The sequence below is a fragment of the Mus caroli genome, unplaced genomic scaffold (assembly GCF_978045245.1).
Source record: "Mus caroli unplaced genomic scaffold, Mus_caroli_1 scaffold_11, whole genome shotgun sequence".
NCBI lineage: Eukaryota > Metazoa > Chordata > Mammalia > Rodentia > Muridae > Mus > Mus caroli.
The window spans coordinates 98,426,141-98,443,026 of NW_028227266.1; the positions used below are offsets into that span (position 1 = coordinate 98,426,141).

The following is a 16,886-nucleotide window of genomic DNA, read 5'->3' on the forward strand; positions in this document are numbered from 1 at the left end:
TAGACAGATAGACACACACACACACACACACACACACACACACAGCTTAATTCAGTATCATTTAGTTGTGTACTTATTATATATCTCTTCATAATTCTATATTGGGGATTATTGAGGAAAATAGTCTATGTCCTTTTTTTGTTTGTTTGTTTTTGTTTTTGTTTTTCGAGACAGGGTTTCTCTGTATAGTCCTGGCTGTCCTGGAACTCACTTTGTAGACCAGGCTGACCTCGAACTTAGAAATCCGCCTGCCTCTGCCTCCCAAGTGCTGGGATTAAAGGCCACCACTGCCCGGCAATAGTCTATGTCTTAAATGTTGGTTTTTTATTTTCTTGTAAAAATATATCTTCGCTATGGAAACTTAACTATGTAATGATATATAGGAAAAAGAAAGATAAAAACAAAGGACATTATCACAGAAGTTATTATTTTGATATTTTTCTGCATATATTTGTAAGTATATAAAAATTCTTTTGAGAATACCACAATTTCTGTTTTTTTGTTTTTGTTTTTTTTTTAGTTAGTCTTGAACCTGCTGAGTCTAGCTGAGGGTAGTCTTGAACTCCTGGCTCTCTGACTCCACTTTTTGGGTACTGGGGTTGTATGTGTATGCTGCTATGCCTTGCTCACGCAGTAATGGGGGTCAAAAGCAGTGCTTTGTGCGGCACTGCCAGCCCTAAACCATCTTTGAAAACATGATTTTTTAATGACTGAACAGAATTTCGTGATGTAACCATCAGTTTCTTTCACATTGTGGTACAGAATATCTGGGAAACTCAAAAATTTCCTTACTATGTAGCACAGGATGGATTGACATTCTTGTATGTAAATATTCGTGTGTGTCTTTTAATAGTGTTTTAGTAGAAGGAGAGGGAAATTTGTTCTTTTTCTATTTTACGATTTATTTTTATTTATGCGTATGTTTCTGTGTATATATGCCCTATGTCTTTGTGTGTGTGTGTGTGTGTGTGTGTGTGTGCCTACAGAGGCCACAAGAGGGTGTCAGACCCCCTATGCCTAGAGTTATAGGCAGTTGTGAGCCACACAACATGGATGCTAGGAACTGAACTCAGTTTCTCTGGAAGAGCAGCAGTTGGTCTTAATCACTGTGCTATCTTCCCAGCACTATGGAAATGTGTTCTTAGGGCAGTTTTTGCTCATGACTCTTCCCCCTTTCACCCATCCTGTGTGGACCCCAGGAAAGCAGAAGCAGGAACAGCCACTGGGGGAGGTGCTGGAGGAGCTTCGGGCCAAGCTCAAGTGGACCCAAGGGGAGCTGGAAGCCCAGAGGGAGGCTGAGCGGCAGCGGCAGGTCCAGGTGAGAGTGCAGGGAAATGGCAGGAGAGACTCAGGGTGTCCTGTGCAGCCATGCACTAGACTCCCACAGGAACCAAATTCCTACCGGTTTCCCTGAGCTGGAAGTCAGAGAGAGAAGGCCACCTTCTCCCATGTGGGACATGATTATACTTTGGAAGGGACGGTCAAACTACTTTGCCAGACCTGTGTGGCCAAAAGTGCAGCAGAGATTCATGGTCTTCTGCGTAGGGATGCTGAAGGCATCTGAACTTGAACATAATGTTTTGGGCCACACTGTTACTTGGCTCTCTGAGGACAAAGACTGGAGCTGGTTTTGAAAACTCCAGAATTCTAGGCTAGTGGGCGTGAACTATAAGTATCAAATATAAATAAATTTATAGAGTGAAAACTCTAGCCTTTTTCACCTCCCCGTGTCATCGCTCGTCACTTATTGCCTTAGCAGGCATTTATTGGGGATTGAAAAGAAAGAGAAAATGAGTCTTATCTTCACGGGAGTCTACAGCTTAGATAAGTCGTGTCCAGCAGTGGATCACTCTGGGTCTAGACTTCAGGGGCTGAGGGTGGCCTGTTCTTTGGATTGCCATAGTGTTATGCATATGGAGGAGGCCTTGGCTGGTACTCAGCAAATGTTTGCCATAACTGGGAAGCAATGATTATACTGCCTTTTATTTTTTTGGGTAGGAATTAGAGATGACTCGTCAGCGGGAAATGGAAGCTAAAAAAAAGTTCGATGAATGGAAAGAAAAAGAACGCAGCAAGCTTTATGGGGAGATAGACAAGCTGAAACAGCTGTTTTGGGATGAATTCAAAACTGTTGCCAACCAGAACTCCACGTTAGAAGAGGTACCCCACACAAAAATCTTTTCAAAATTAGTTTGTTGCAAATCTATTTGTTCTTAAAAGTTAATTTTGTGTGTGCACATGCATGCATGTGTGTGTTAGTGTGTGTGTTTTTGTGTGTGTTTGTATGCTTGTGCACATGTACAAGGGCTTGCTCATGCACATGTATGTAGAGACCAGAGATGGACATGTCTTCTAACATCTTTCTGTACCTTCGTTCTATATTAGACTTATTTTTAAGTGTGTGTGTGTTTTGTGTTTGTATGTCTATTCATGCATATGTGTGGGTGCCTGTGGAAGAGGCCATTAGATTCTCTGGAACTGGAGTTACCTGCTATTGTGAGCTGTCTCGTGTGGGTTCGAGAACTGAACTTGGGTCCTCTGTAATAGCGGTACATGCTCTTATCCATTGAGCCATCTTTCCAGACCTCCCACCTCACGTTGGCTATTTATTTATTTATTTATTTATTTATTTATTTGTTGTTTTTTGGAGATAGGATCTCTCTATATAGCCCTGGCTGTTCTGGAAGTCAGTATGCAGACCAGCCTGGCCATCAAGAAATCCACCTGCCTCTGCCTCCCAAGTGCTGGTATTAAATGCATGCGCCACCACACTTGAATCCTCCACCTTAGTTTTTGAGACATGAGCTCTGACTGAATAGGGAGTACCCCATTTTGACTTGAGTAGCTGGACAGTCAGCCCTTAGGATCAGCCTGTCGCCAGCTCCAATCCCTGGCTTTACAGATGTGCATTGCTGTGCCTAGCTTTTAAATAGGTATTAATGATTGAACCCAGGTCCTCTCCTCTCCTCTCCTCTCTCCTCTCCTCTCCTCTCCTCTCCTCTCCTCTCCTCTCCTCTCCTCTCCTCTCCTCTCCTCTCCTCTCCTCTCCTCCCCTCCCCTCCCCTCCCCTCCCCTCCCCTCCCCTCCCCTCCCCTCCCCTCCCCTCCCCCCCTCCCCTCCCCTCTCCTCCCCTCCCCTCTCCTCCCCTCTCCTCCCCTCCCCTCTCCTCCCCTCTCCTCCCCTCCCCTCCCCTCTCCTCCCCTCCCCTCTCCTCCCCTCCCCTCTCCTCCCCTCCCCTCTCCTCTCCTCCCCTCCCCTCCCCTCCCCTCCCCTCTCCTCCCCTCCTCTCCTTTCCTCTCCTCTCCTCTCCCTTCCTCTCCCCTCCCCTCCCCTCCCCTCCCCTCCCCTCCCCTCCCTTCCCCTCCTCTCCTCTCCTCTCCTCTCCTCTCCTCTCCTCTCCTCTCCTCTCCTCTCCTCTCACACATGCACTTTGGTTTAAGAATGTATATGACATTCCTTTTTTACAGGTGAAATCAAGACCATGTAATTTGTACAAGTTCACACAGCTAGTAAGGGCTGGAGGTGAGGATTGAACATAGCATTTAAAGTTCCAAGGGCCTGTTTTCTGCTGGCTGCACTATCCAGCACTAACACAGGGAGATCTTCCTAAGGTTACGGCAGAGTCGTATCTTCTCATACATGCCAAGATGGAAAACCATTTTAAAATGTATTTACCTCCGATTGATCCTCCTCACATGAAGAGAATCTCATTTTGAAAGTGAATTGTCAACAGTTTTTCTCAACACCATTCCATGTTTTGCATAAAGATAGATACACATAGGCAAGTGTTCCTAGGGGGATTGTCTCTGTGTGTCTGTCTCTCTATCTCTGTTTCTCCTCTATCTCTGTCTTTCTCTGTATGTCTTTTCTCTCTGTATGTCTCTCATCTACGTCTCTGTCTCTGTCTCTCTCTGTTTTCTCTGTGGTTAATCAAGTCCTCCATCACAGTGCTCCCTGCTGGGTTAGGGACGCTCTGTGACAGACAAGCTGACCCTCCCTTATTGTGACCCTCTGTTCTCACCAGCAGCTTTATAGCCATTGTTCCTGGTTTTAAATGTCCCGGACTCTGCAGTTCGCAACAGGTTGCTTATGGAGTAGGCATCTGTAAGTGCTGTTGATCTGAAGCAGACACCATTGATCAGCAACCACCTTATCAAGGACTGAGAGATTATTTTTGGTTAGAAAATCTTGAGGTTCAGAAAATGAGGGCACGCTTCCTTACCAGCTCCCGTCTGACTCAGATCCCGTTCTTCTCATACCGGAATAGCCTAGCACTGTATTTATTTATTGTCTGTCTGCCTGTAAGATTACTCATGTGCATTTCCATGTCTCCTGATTCCTTTCAACGCTTTATTATTTTACATTATTAAAGTATAGGGAGCAAAATTAGATACAAGACTCTCTGTATCATTCGGTAACTCTTTTGTCAAGTCATTCTTTTTTAAATTCTCAGGGAGAAAAGGTAACATTTCTGTTTAGAATGACTGGAAAGTACTGTGAGATAGTCTTCAAAACCAGAAGTGACACCCTGATGTGAGGAGGGCCACCGAGCCCTCAGTATATCTTGAGAGTATTTCTCCTTACAGCTTACCTGGTTACAGAGGTCTGAGCCCTTACTTGGGCCATGACTGACTGCAGAAAGAATAATGTCAGGATACATGGAGTAGATGCAGCGGCTAGAGGGTTTGCTTACAGGAAGAACAGGCCATGGGGGTTTGTAGTGCAAAGAGCCAGCGGTGTAATGTGCTATAGTGCTGATAGAGGAGACACATTGGAAACCCCCAGTTATCCATGCCTCTGCTGAAACATTTGCCAGCAAAAACGCTCTAGCTGGGACGTGATTAACATCTGATGCTGGTATTGCTTAAGCAGTGGCTGAGAAAAGTTATCAAGAAGAACGCTAAGTTAAACTCAGGCTTGCCAGTTCTTAATGTTGCACTAAGGCATATCAGTTGTATGTCTGAATAGACATGGGCTTTGTTAGTATGACCTGGGTAGGCAGGAAGGGATTCTGTCCTTGATCCAGCCTTCTCTTCTGGTGACAGTGCTTGCTCAAGGATCAGTAGCTATAAGTGACATGGCTCTGAACACTGCACAAAAACACCTGTTTCTGCTCTCTCTCTCTCTCTCTCTCTCTCTCTCTCTCTCTCTCTCTCTCTCTCTCTCTCTCTCTCTCTCTCTCTCTCTCTCTCTGTATATAAGAGGCAGGAATCCTCAGGGCATGGCTTGGAGGAGTCAGAGGTTCTCACATGGGCCCTAAGTGTGGGTCTTCCAGCTTATTCCAGACATGGGAAAAAGCTGGCCAGCACTTGGGCAAGTTCAGGGTTTGGGGACATTAGAAATTCACTGGAATTGAAGTAGCACTTGAGTCTGTGTTTCCCATGGGTACTTACTTTTACTGTACAGGGCTGAGCCCAGGGGACCCCCTGGGAGGGGGCTGCTGATTGGTGTGGATGTTTGCAGGCACGTGGTGGTGGTGAGGACAACGTGGGGAGGCTCTCGATTGCTGCGAGTTTCACTCTTCTGGTTCTGTATTGGGGTGAGGTCTAGGACTTCATTTAATAAAACAATTCTTGGCCTTTTCAGAAACTGAAGGCACTGCAGTCCTACAGCATGACGGAGTCCCACCTTGGGTCTCTGCGGGATGAAGAGTCAGAGGAGAGACTCAAGCATGCCCAGGAGCTCCAGGCCCTTCGAGAAAAGATGGAAGTCCAGGTGAGCTGATGGTAGCTCCATACCCTTCTGTCCAGAGCAAGCCAAGAATCTAGCTGTCCCCACCGAGGTTTCTGTTTGGCCTTGTGTTGAGAGACATCAGAGCTCTGTATTTTCAGGTCTTGTTCAGAATGAAAGTAGAATAAGGTTCTCGGGCAAGGCTGGTGATGGCTTTAATCCTAATATTTACCTGATGTGTACAAATATAGGTAAACATAGGTGCTATTTATTTATTTATTTATTTTTGACATTTTTGTCTCCAACTTTCATTCTAACACAGTTGAAAAAAGTATTCAGAAAGAGAGACAGTCCTGAGAAATTTATGACAGATCTGTGGTGTGGTAGTAAATGCTTAGCTGTCAGTTCGGAGCTAAGAGTTTCTGTGGTGTGCAGGCTCCTTTTGGGCCATCACTCTGAAGTCACTGAACAGAGCTGGGGAGATTTGTACCCTGTCTACCCTAGCCACCTCTGGGAGAAGCTTCCTTAAGTCCAGGCAGAGGAGGTGGATACCACTTATAAGGCCACAACGGGGACAGTCAGCAACTGCAGCCCAAGGGTGCGCCAGCATCTGTGTCTGCTCTTGAAGGGTGGTTGAGAAAGAGCTGGAAGCCTGTCTGCAGAAAGGTGCCGAGGCTGGCTTCATGGAGTCCCACTGGCTTCTTATTGCCGTGTTAAAACACCAAGCCCAGGTGCATCTTGGGGAGGAAAGGGGTTAGTTGACTCACACTTCCCTGTTACAGTGCATTATCAACAGAAGCAAAGGCAGGAACCTGGAGGGGAGGCAGGAACCACAGCAGAGCCCGTGGAGGGAAACTGCTTACCGGCTTGTTTTCCTCAAGGCTTGCTCTAGGACCGCCGCAGGGATGACACTGCCCACAGTGGGTTGGGTCCTTCTGCATCAATCATCGAGTAAGAAAACACCCCGTAGGCTTGCCTACAGGCCAGTCTCATGGGGGCATCTTCTTCTTGAGGATCCCGCATCTCAGATGACTCTAGTTTGTGTTAACTGTACAGACAACCAACCAACCCGCAAAACTAATCCATAGAGCTGGTTCATGGAATTTACATCATAAAAAAGTCATTGTCCTGGGGAGAGGACTTGGTCAGTAAAGTGCGTGCAATACATGCGTGAGGACCTTAGTTTAGATCCGCAATGCCCACATAAAAACCAGAAACGCATAAGTCTAGAACCTTAGAGCTGGGCTGGGGGTTGGGGTTGGGGGACAGAGACAGGTTCCCAGACTTATGGCTCAAGGCTCAGTCAGTCTAGCTAATTGGTTTAGCGGGAGACCTCCTCTCAAGAAATAAGATGGAGAGTGACACCTGGCTTCCACACACACACACACACACACACACACACACACACACACGCAAGCATGTACAAATACACATACATATGTACACATATGTGTCCATGTGTGCACACACAGACAGCACCTTTCTTTTCCTATAAACTTGAACTCTGTTCTAATCCTTTCCTTTCTCTTTATTTATTTTTTGCCTCCTCTCTTATTATTATTATTATTTTTTTCTTTTAACTTTTTGAGACGGTTCTCATGTAGCCTATAGACTGGCCTCTACTTACTGTGTATCTGAGAAGGACTCTGACCTTGAACTCCTGACCTTCCTCCCTGCTTCCGGCTTTCAAATGCTCCAGTTACAGCCATGAGCCACTGCACTGGACTAACTTTCTTTCTTTCTTTTCTTTCTTTCTTTCTTTCTTTCTTTCTTTCTTTCTTTCTTTCTTTCTTTCTTTCTTTCTTTCTTTCTTTCTTTCTTTCTTTCTTTCTTTCTTTCTTTCTTTCTTTCTTTCTTTCTTGTTTGTTCTCTGTGTAGCCCTGGCTGTCCTGGAACTCACTCTGTAGTCCAGGCTGGCCTTGAACTCAGAAATCCACTTGTCTCTGCCTCTCAAGTGCTGGGATTAAAGGTGTGCGCCACCACTGCCTGGCTTGGACTTTCTACTTCTCTGTCTATTATTGCTATTTTCCTTACCCAGTTTTGTGTTTGTATAACATGTGAGACTTTTTCTTTTCTTTTTAAAGATTTGTTTTATTTATTACATGTAAGTACACTGTAGCTGTCTTCAGACACTCCAGAAGAGGGCATCAGATCTCATTACAGATGGTTGTGAGCCACCATGTGGTTGCTGGGATTTGAACTCAGGACCTTTGGAAGAGCAGTCAGTGCTCTTAACTGCTGAGCCACCTCTCCAGCCCCGAGATGTTTTTTTCTTTAAAGACTTTGTTTATTTTATGTCTTTGAGTACACTGTAGCTGTCCTCAGACACACCAGAAGAGGGCATGGGATCTAATTACAAATGGTTGTGAGCCACTACATGGCTGCTGGGAATTAAACTCAGGACCTCTGGAAGAGTAGGCAGTGCTCTTAACCGCTGAGCCATCTCTCCAGCCCAACATGTGGGAATTAAGACTTTTGTTATTATAGTTGTTTGTGGCTGATTTTTCTCCAGTCTTCTATTGGCTTTCAGCTTCGCTTTATTGTCATATGGCCGTAATAAAGTAATTTCCGTGGTAAAAGTTATTAAGCAGTCAGCCTTTTTAAAGGAGCCATTGTCATTTTTATTTATGTATTTACTGTATGTGTCTCTGTGTATATGCATGCATGTGTGAGAATGTCTGCAGAAGCTAGAAGAGGGCGCTGGATCTTCTTCTGCAGCTGGAGTTACAGGCAAGTTGCAAGCCACCTGATATAGGTGCTGGGAACTGAACTCAGGTTCTCTGAGTAAGCAGCAGCTCTCTTAACTGTAGGCTGTCTCTCTGTCTCTTCTTGTTGTTGTACCCACTCTGAGACTTAAAAGGAAAATATTCCTGTGTTTTCTTTGAGTAATTCTATCACCTTAATTATTACTATTTTTACTGTCTTGATTTTTATGCACAATTATCTGACCTGTCTATAGTTGGTTTTGATTTTAAACAGACATTTGTGTTTTGTTTTGTTTTCTTCTGGTCAGTTAGCCACTTGTTCAAACTCCAGTTGTCAATGATCTATGCTTCCATTCTCTCTCATTTTCCCCCCACATGGTTCAGGTCCTCTATTCTGTTAGTCTTCCTGTCTGACCAGGAGCCAGTACTTTTTACTCTTCATAGTTTTATAGTTTATATCTATTACTATCTAGAGGGCTCCATTTGACAAGCTTCTGTTCTTTTACAGAAAACAGAGTGGAAGAGGAAAATGAAGGCCCTGCATGAAGAGCGGGTAGCTGAGAGGAGACAGGTAGCTCCTGTGTGGCAGCAAGAATTTGGTTTCCCACGACCTTTTCCTATTCAGCATCACACCTCACCCCCAACCCCATCCCATTCTCTACCTAGAATTGGCTATCGGGTGTTATTGTTCATGGTTGCAAGTCCCCTTTAATATATAAATAGGGTCATCTGCCTATCTCACAGGTTCCTTAGCCTGCTTCAGGGCCCCCTGGCCGTGTCCTGACTCACATGCATCCTGCACTAAGTGGGTACTTGCTTTCAGGCTGTCAGCCTCAGAGGAGTTATCAGTCCTATTACGTGTGGGTTCTTTGTAAATCTCCACAGCCAGGGAGAACCAGGTAGGGCAGACCTCAGTGACATTTCAGAGGGAGTCTAGTGATGGGCTCACATCATAAGGCCTGAGCACAGAGAGCAGCAGACCTCAGGACCAAGAACATGCTTCTGTATAGATGCCTACCAGAAGGAGGCAAGTTAGGGAGGTGGTTGGTTAACCTCCTCAGGTTCTGCTGGCCCTTGGCTCAGAAGATGCCTTGACGCATGGCAGACAGAGCTTGACCCATGGGGCACTTGGTCCCATGGGACATGTGGACCCGTGAGACACAGGGACCCATGGGGCACTTGCTCCCATTTCCTCATAGGGCTGCCCAGTCCCATGTGGTGGTTTTATTTCATTTATATTCTCTGGAGTATCTTTATGCAAGTATTATTAGATGGCCACATTTTGCCTCTGCTCTTATATCAGAGGTGGCAACACATTTTCTTCACTTGCTTTTATCTGAAGGTGAATTTGATGATTTTTGAGTGTACATTTTTACCTGAATGCCCTCAGTGGATGACGACATCTGACAGAACCTTTGTCCATGGTCCTGGGAGCATGTATTCCACTTTCTCTTCCCATTTCTTCCCCAGTACAGCTTAAAAAATGTACCCAAACTAGAAGGCAGCTAGAATTGTTAGAAAGTCACCTGCGGGGCTGGAGAGATGGCTCAGAGGTTAAGAGTGCTGGCTGTTCCTCCAGAGGTCCTGAGTTCAATTCCCAGCAACCACTTGGTGGCTCACAACCATCTATACTGGAATCTGATGCCCTCTTCTGGCATGCATGCAGAATACTGTATACATAATAAATACATTTTTTTAAAAAAGCCACCTGCACAGTTTAAAGATCCAGTCTTGTATTAGGAGAGGTCCACCAGGAGCACTTGACTGTAGGGACCACCCTTTTCCCTTGGGGCCTTTGGGTTCCTTGGGTCTATAGCAGACATCTCACTGACCAACCTCCTTATGCCCACCAGCTGCAGGAGGAGAATGAGAGGCTCCACGTGTCCCTGTCTCAGGACCAGAAGAAAGCAGCTGCCCAGTCTCAGCGCCATATCAATGCCCTCCGTGCCCAGCTTCAAGAACAAGCCAGGCTTATCGAGTCCCAGGAGGAGACGGTAGGCCCTTTCTTTCCTAGTCGGGGCCTGCAACTGCCAGTCCTCTTCTCTGTGAGGATGGCTTTGGCTTCTTCAGGGCTCATGCAGCTGATGCTATTAGGCTCCTGAAGGGGAGTGAAGAGAAGTTAAAGGCTGTAGCCACCTCCCTCCAGGCTGGAGTAGCACGGTCTCCAAGTGGGCTGTGGCAAACAGCTCATTCTAGCACCAGAGACCACACAGGACGCCTGGCCCCAGGCTGGCAGTTTGTGTGTTATGTCATTTAAACCCCAAACTGCCCTTCAAGATAGATACTGCTTTCTCTTGACCTCTGTTTAGTGCAGTGGTTACCGACCTTCCTAGTGCTGCGACCCTTTAATACAGTTCCTCATGTTGTGGTGATTCTCCTAACCATAACATTTACCTTGTTGCTATTTCATAACTGTCATTTTGCTACTATTATGAATTGTAATGCAAATATCTGATATGCAGGATATGGAATATGTGACCCTCCCCATGGGGGTCATGACCCGCAGGTTTGAGAACCATGGATTTAATGGCTGATGAAACAGGCTTGTTTAGGTCTGCATTGTGATGACACTGGACTCTTGTGAGGCTGGTGGGACACAGAGATGTGCTCCTTATCTGTACATTCATAGATGTAACTTCTTAACCAGTCCCCTCTCCATAAAGGAATGGCTTCTGAGGAGGTTTTCTATTAAGCCAGTAAGAAAGAAGTTGCTGGCTGTCTGAGTGTCTCCTAAAGCTAGGTGCCATGGCTCTTCACCTGTTCTTGGTAATTTTCCCAACCAGCCTGTACTCAGCTCCCCTTTGGAAGGCCAGGATTGTGGGAAAGCTGTCTCTATGCCCTCTGAGCCCCACCTGCAGCCTCAGGTTCCTGTTCTCCACATAACCCTGGAGTTACTGTCACTGTCTCTCTCCTTCCTCCTGTCCTCATGCCTCTTGTTAGTTACACTTTTCTGCTCTCTAGCCACATTCACTGTAACCACCTGTCACGTGACAGAACTTTTCCTGGGAGACACAACATGCAGATCTACTCACCCCAGATAGGGAACCACGACAGACCAAAGTACAGATACCACCAAAGCCCAACTTGGTGAACCAGTGAGTTTTACTGGGGTTACGTACAGGAGTATAGCTAAGGAGTTACTTCTGAGAGTATAAATGTGATACCTGTATCACTAAAGCCTGCCCCAGCATGGGTGACAGCTCACAAAAGCTGGGAACCTGGAGCACACTGCACTGCCTGCAGGCAGCTCAGCAGGCTGGGGAGTGTCCTCTCCAAGAGACTCCGTTGGTCTAGGCTTCTTCCAGGCAGCTCACCAGGATTCTACTTCTTGTAGGCAGCTCAGTTGGTCTCAGAGCCTTCTTGAAGCTTGTCAGAGTCTTCTTTGTAGTTTAGCTTCCTGAGAGTGGTGCTCTCAGCTTTTATTCCTTATTCCGGCAGGGAGGGGCCTAGTGAATCTGGTCGATTTCAGGGACTTCCTGAAGCTCTTTTGAGTTGGTTACCTTCCTGCTTAAGGAGTTTACTACAAGATGGAATGTTTTAGTCTGGGAGGAAACTGCTATACAACACTACTCTTGTCCCCTAGTCCCTGCAAACATTGGCCTCTTTGCTTCTGTAAGCCACCTCTAGTTAACCCTGGAACTAGATCCTTCAGATCTATTGCTTGGAAGTGGAGGTTGCTGGCTCACGATAACAGAATAAAGTATTAGTGGTTTATGTTCATCATAGACCCAAAGAGGCAACCCTGGCTGGCTGTGGTTAGCACCAGATTGGTACCACTGAGAACTCAGACTCTGATTTCAACTTTATATTCAGCTGTTGTAGTTACAAGATAGCATCACAGCCCCAAATGTTATAACATATTTGATGGAAGAAGTTGATGAAAAGGCCTCTTCCCCAAACATTTCAAATATAATAATTTATTTCAGGTGTGTGTGAGCACGTGCATACCACAGCACACAGAGAGCTCACAGGGCAAGTCTGTGGGGTTCATTTGTCCTTCTACCTTTGTGTGGATTCAGGAATCTAATGCAGGTCACTGGGCTTGGGCAGCAGGGGCCTCCATCCTCTGAGCTCTCTGCATTAGCTCAAGACATTGGAGTCGTATGATTGGTCAAAGCTGTGTGGGTGAGCAAATATAACTTTAAAGTAACTGGGTATACTGGCTGGTTTTGTGTGTCAACTTGACACAAGCTAGAGTCATTAGAGAGAAGGGAACCTTAGTTGAGGAAATGTCTCCAGGAGACCCAGCTGTAAGACATTTTCTCAGTAATTGATCAATGGGGGAAGGCCTAGACCATTATGGGTGGTGCTATCACTGGGCTGGTGGTCCTGGGATCTGTAAGAAAGCAGGTTGAACAAGCCAGGGGGAGCAAGACAGTAAGCAACACCCATCCATGGCCTCTGCATCAGTTCCTAACTCCAGGTTCCAGCCCTGCTTGAGTTCCTGTTCTGACTTCCTCTAACGATGGACTTTGATATGGAAGTATAAGCCAAATGAACTCTTTCCTCCCCACCTTGCTTTTTGGCTATGGTGTTTTATCACAGCCCTAGAAAACCCTAGCTAAGACACGGGGAAAGAGTATACTTTTTAAAAAAAGGGTTCTTCATTAAAAAAAAAAAGATTTTATTCTGTGTGAATGGGTATTCTCCCTGCATACAAGTATTGTACCATGTGTGTGCTTGGTGCCCTTGGAGGTTGGAAGAGGCTGTGGCGTTCCCCTGGAACTGGGATTAGAGAAGATTGTGACTAGAGGCTGCTGGGAGCTGAATCTGGGTAAGAACAGCGAGTGCTCTTAGCTGCTGCTTCCTCTCTCCAGCCCCTCATAGTCGGTTTTGTTGTCTCTGCAGTAGAGATAGGTAAGGAGAAACAGTTGGGAATTGATATTAGATGAGAACTTCGACACCAGTACATGGTGATAGAAACCCAAGCTGACGCAGAAGAGAGGACACACTGTATCAGTGAGTGGTGCTTCATAGCCCAAGGCTGGGGAGCAGCAGAGTTTGGGAATAAAAGGGACCAGGACGTGAGGATGGACAGAGTTTTCCTGTTTTGCATCTCTCTTCTGAAAGTGTTTCTTTTATTCAGAAGCTAGCTTGTTTCTTATTGGTTCCACGTGGCAAAACAAACAGACAAACCAAGAAAACCAAAAACAGTTGGCTGCTAACATTTGACCCTTTGCTAGTTCAGAGCGCTCCATCCAAACACGGACTGACAGCTGCTAACTGTGGTCTGAGGTCAGGTTGCACATTCGACTGCTCAGTCTACAACCTGTGAAAGAGGAAAGAGAAGGCCCTTGTTGGGAAAGGTGTGTTGAGCAGATTAGGGAGTTCCTGGGTCAGGCCTCCAGGCAGGGATGCTGTGTGGCCTCTGTGCTCCCAGGAGCCCTCAGCTCAGGTGTCTGCATCCCTGGTTAGAATTTCTACCTTCTCCTGACTGTCTTACATCAATTTCATCTCCATACCAGCTGTTCCACTCTGCTTCCATGGCCTCCTGCCCTGAAGGAATGGCTCTCTGAAGACAGTCCTTATGGTCTCTCACTCCTGAGAGAGCTGAGCAGGCTGTCATCCAGGACTGCTGAGTACCACATCTTCCTTGAGTCTTTCCACATATTCAGTGGGAGATGACATGAGCATGGGGCTGGGTAGTGAGCCCTTAGTGGATGGCATGGCAACAATGGCTGCCCTTTCTTCCCTATTCTGGGCAGATCTCCTGCTCAGAGCAGAACAGAGTCCCTCCAATGTCCTCTGCTGACTGTAACCTGCTCTATCCTGCCTTTTGCAGATCCAGACTTTGTCCCTCAGGAAGGTGGAGGGTAAGTCTGCCGTGGGAGCTTAGTATCAGTCTTTGGAGGTGTCCTGGGCTCTTTCTCTTCCGCTGCCCAGGTGACTTATGGGTAGAGGTGGTGTTAGCAGTCCATGGTACATGCAGTGTGGTGACAGGCTCTTGAACTGGGCAAGGGACAGGGCCTATGGGAAAGAGGGTATTTTTGCTGAAGGCCTCCCATCAGCTCCCAGAGATTCATGCCCGGTTTGATTTGGTCCAGTGGGATGGAGGGGGTGAGAGTCTTGGGCATGGTGTCGATAAGGCTGGGCCTTTAAGTCTTTTTGAGTCACCATGTCTGTAGCATGCCATTAATGACAACTGTACCGGGCCAAGTTCTTCAGGCCCGTCTTTGTATTACTCTGTGTTTAACTCGGGGTGGTTGTTATTCCTCTATTTTCCACATAAGGAAACAGACACTGAGTGAGGTTCAGGGACTTCTTAGCTCCCGCACAGCTACTGGGGGATGTGTGTGGCAGAGCTGAGATGTGAACCGGATCTTTCTGCCTCCAATGTCTGTGTTTGTGATCTTTTCCCATTCTGTTCCTCTGGTAAAGATGAATCTGTGGAGGGCAGGTCCTTACAGGCCAGCACTCACCCCGGGGTACTTACTAAACCTTTCTTGTGTCGGGGTTGGGCTGCAGGGTTCTGGTGCCACTAATTGTTCCTGTCTTCTCAGAAGTCCAAGAGATGCCAAAGGCTGTGGCCACAGAGGAGGACTCTTCTGAAGAAGGTGGGTCTCTCTTTTCCTGTCAGTGAAGAAAGCAGATAGGCTGCGCGCTCTCTCTCTCTCCTCCCCCACCCCCCGATTTATTTATTTATTTATTTAATGTATTAATTAGTGTATATGAGTACTCTATCTGAATGTACACGTACATGCCAGAAGAGGGTATCAGATCACACTATAGATATTTGTGAGCCACCGTGTGGTGGCAGGGGATTGAACTCAGGACCTCTGGAAGAGCAGACTGCTAAGCCGTCTCTCCAGCTCCTTTAGTTTTTCTGTAACTGTAATCTGGACACGTGAAACTATGGTGGAAGGAACTAAGAACACAAGGTAAATATTTCTTCTGCACCTTGTGTGCACCAGGTGTCTTGCACTAAAGGTACTAATGTTCGGTCTGCAGCGCCACTGAGCCATAGGCTACAGGAGGCGGAGCCAGTGCCTGCAGGGCTCCTGACTCTTGCCTGCCCCTTGTACCTGCCAACCTAGTGCTGTTCGGAGCCACCGAGGAGATCTCATCTTTCAAATGGTCTTGTTCTACTGTCCCTGCGAAATAGCTGTAGGTAGATCACGGGGAACCTAAAGTCACAAGCCTGTCATGTGGCCTGAAGGAAACTCTCCAAGTTCTAGTTAGAAAGACTTTGAGATGAGTGGGTGAGTCCCTATGGCTTTGGTAGACCTATCATCTGCCTGGTACAGTGTGCTGTGTCCCTTTAGGTCCCAGGACAGCAGGTAGCAAGCATGGCATTAGAAATGTAAATTGGCAAATTCTCCCAACCACATCACAGACAGATGGAAGTAGAATTTTGGAGGACAGGAACCAGCAATGTGTTCCTATGTAGCCTCCCGAGCGTTCTGCTTCCTGCCTCAAATGACTGAAACTTTCTGTGCGTTAAGACCCAGGTAGGGAGCTTACACCTAACTGGGTGGAGGATTGTGCTACCCCGACCCCCTGCAGAGCTTGTGCAGATAGGCTCTGGACCTTTAAAGCTTTTCAGGCAGTTCCAGTGTGTAGCCTGGGTTGAGGTGTGCATCTCATTGTATACTTACTGAGAGTCACCTGAGGAGGGTGGCTTGGTCAGCTCTTGTCCAATCACAGATTTCAGGGCCTCACCTGCTGCTACAGAAGGTTTGGAGTGAAAACTCAGAGAATTTTCATACCTTACAAATCACTGGCCGATGATGTTTGGAAGCAAAGCCAGCGAGTTTTGAAATAAAAATTTAGGTTTCTGACTCATTATCACTAATTTGGGTATAATTAGCTTGGGTGGCTTTGATGTGTCGCCAGCTTGAGAGTCACCATGTCTGCCCATAAGCTCCTTGGAGGAGACAGGATGAGTTTCTCTAGGTCCTGAGCACTCAACCGTAATGGATTGCTGTCCTCTTGGCACATGTCCTTAGTTAGGGTTTTACTCCTGTAAGCAGAGACCATGACCAAGGCAAGTCTTATAAAGGACAGCATTTAATTGGGGCTGACTTACAGGTTAAGAGGTTCAGTCTAGTATCATCAAGGTGGGAGCCCGGCAGCATCCAGGCAGGCATGGTACAGGAGGAACTGAGAGCTCTGCCTCTTCATTTGAAGGATGCTAGTGGAAGACTGACTTCCAGGCTGTTAGGATGAGGGTCTTAAAAGCCCACCCCCACAGTGACACAGCTACTCCAACAAGGCCACACCCACTCCAACAGGGCCACACCTCTAAATAGTGCCCCTCTCTGGGCCAAGTGTATTCAAACCATGACAGCGTAACATGGCCCCTGCTGTCTTGAACACTCAGTGGCTGGGATTACCCTCAGGAGACCTGCTCAGCTAGAGCCCGTTAACTTTCAGAGACCCTGCCCCTCCCTGAAGAGTTCTAAGCACTTAGCAGTAGCTGTGAGGAGCGAGCCCCTTCTTGGGTGGTGTAGCTCTCTGTTGGTTACCCATCCTCCTCTATGTTACCCCAATTAAACTATTGGCTCACCAAGC

General features: G+C 46.7%; 1 protein-coding gene across 4 annotated transcripts in view; it reads left to right on the forward strand.

Annotated features, from left to right (window-relative positions):
* Dzip1l (DAZ interacting zinc finger protein 1 like) overlaps positions 1-16,886 on the forward strand; it is a 39,446-nt gene that overhangs the window by 10,973 nt on the left and 11,587 nt on the right. For all 4 annotated transcript variants that reach the window (XM_021173016.3, XM_029481110.2, XM_085827942.1 and 1 more), the window contains 7 exons: positions 1,200-1,318; positions 1,999-2,160; positions 5,587-5,715; positions 8,884-8,946; positions 10,229-10,369; positions 14,158-14,188; positions 14,876-14,929. In XM_021173016.3, the coding sequence (XP_021028675.1) occupies positions 1,200-1,318; positions 1,999-2,160; positions 5,587-5,715; positions 8,884-8,946; positions 10,229-10,369; positions 14,158-14,188; positions 14,876-14,929 (699 nt within the window). The remainder of the gene's footprint in view (positions 1-1,199; positions 1,319-1,998; positions 2,161-5,586; positions 5,716-8,883; positions 8,947-10,228; positions 10,370-14,157; positions 14,189-14,875; positions 14,930-16,886) is intronic.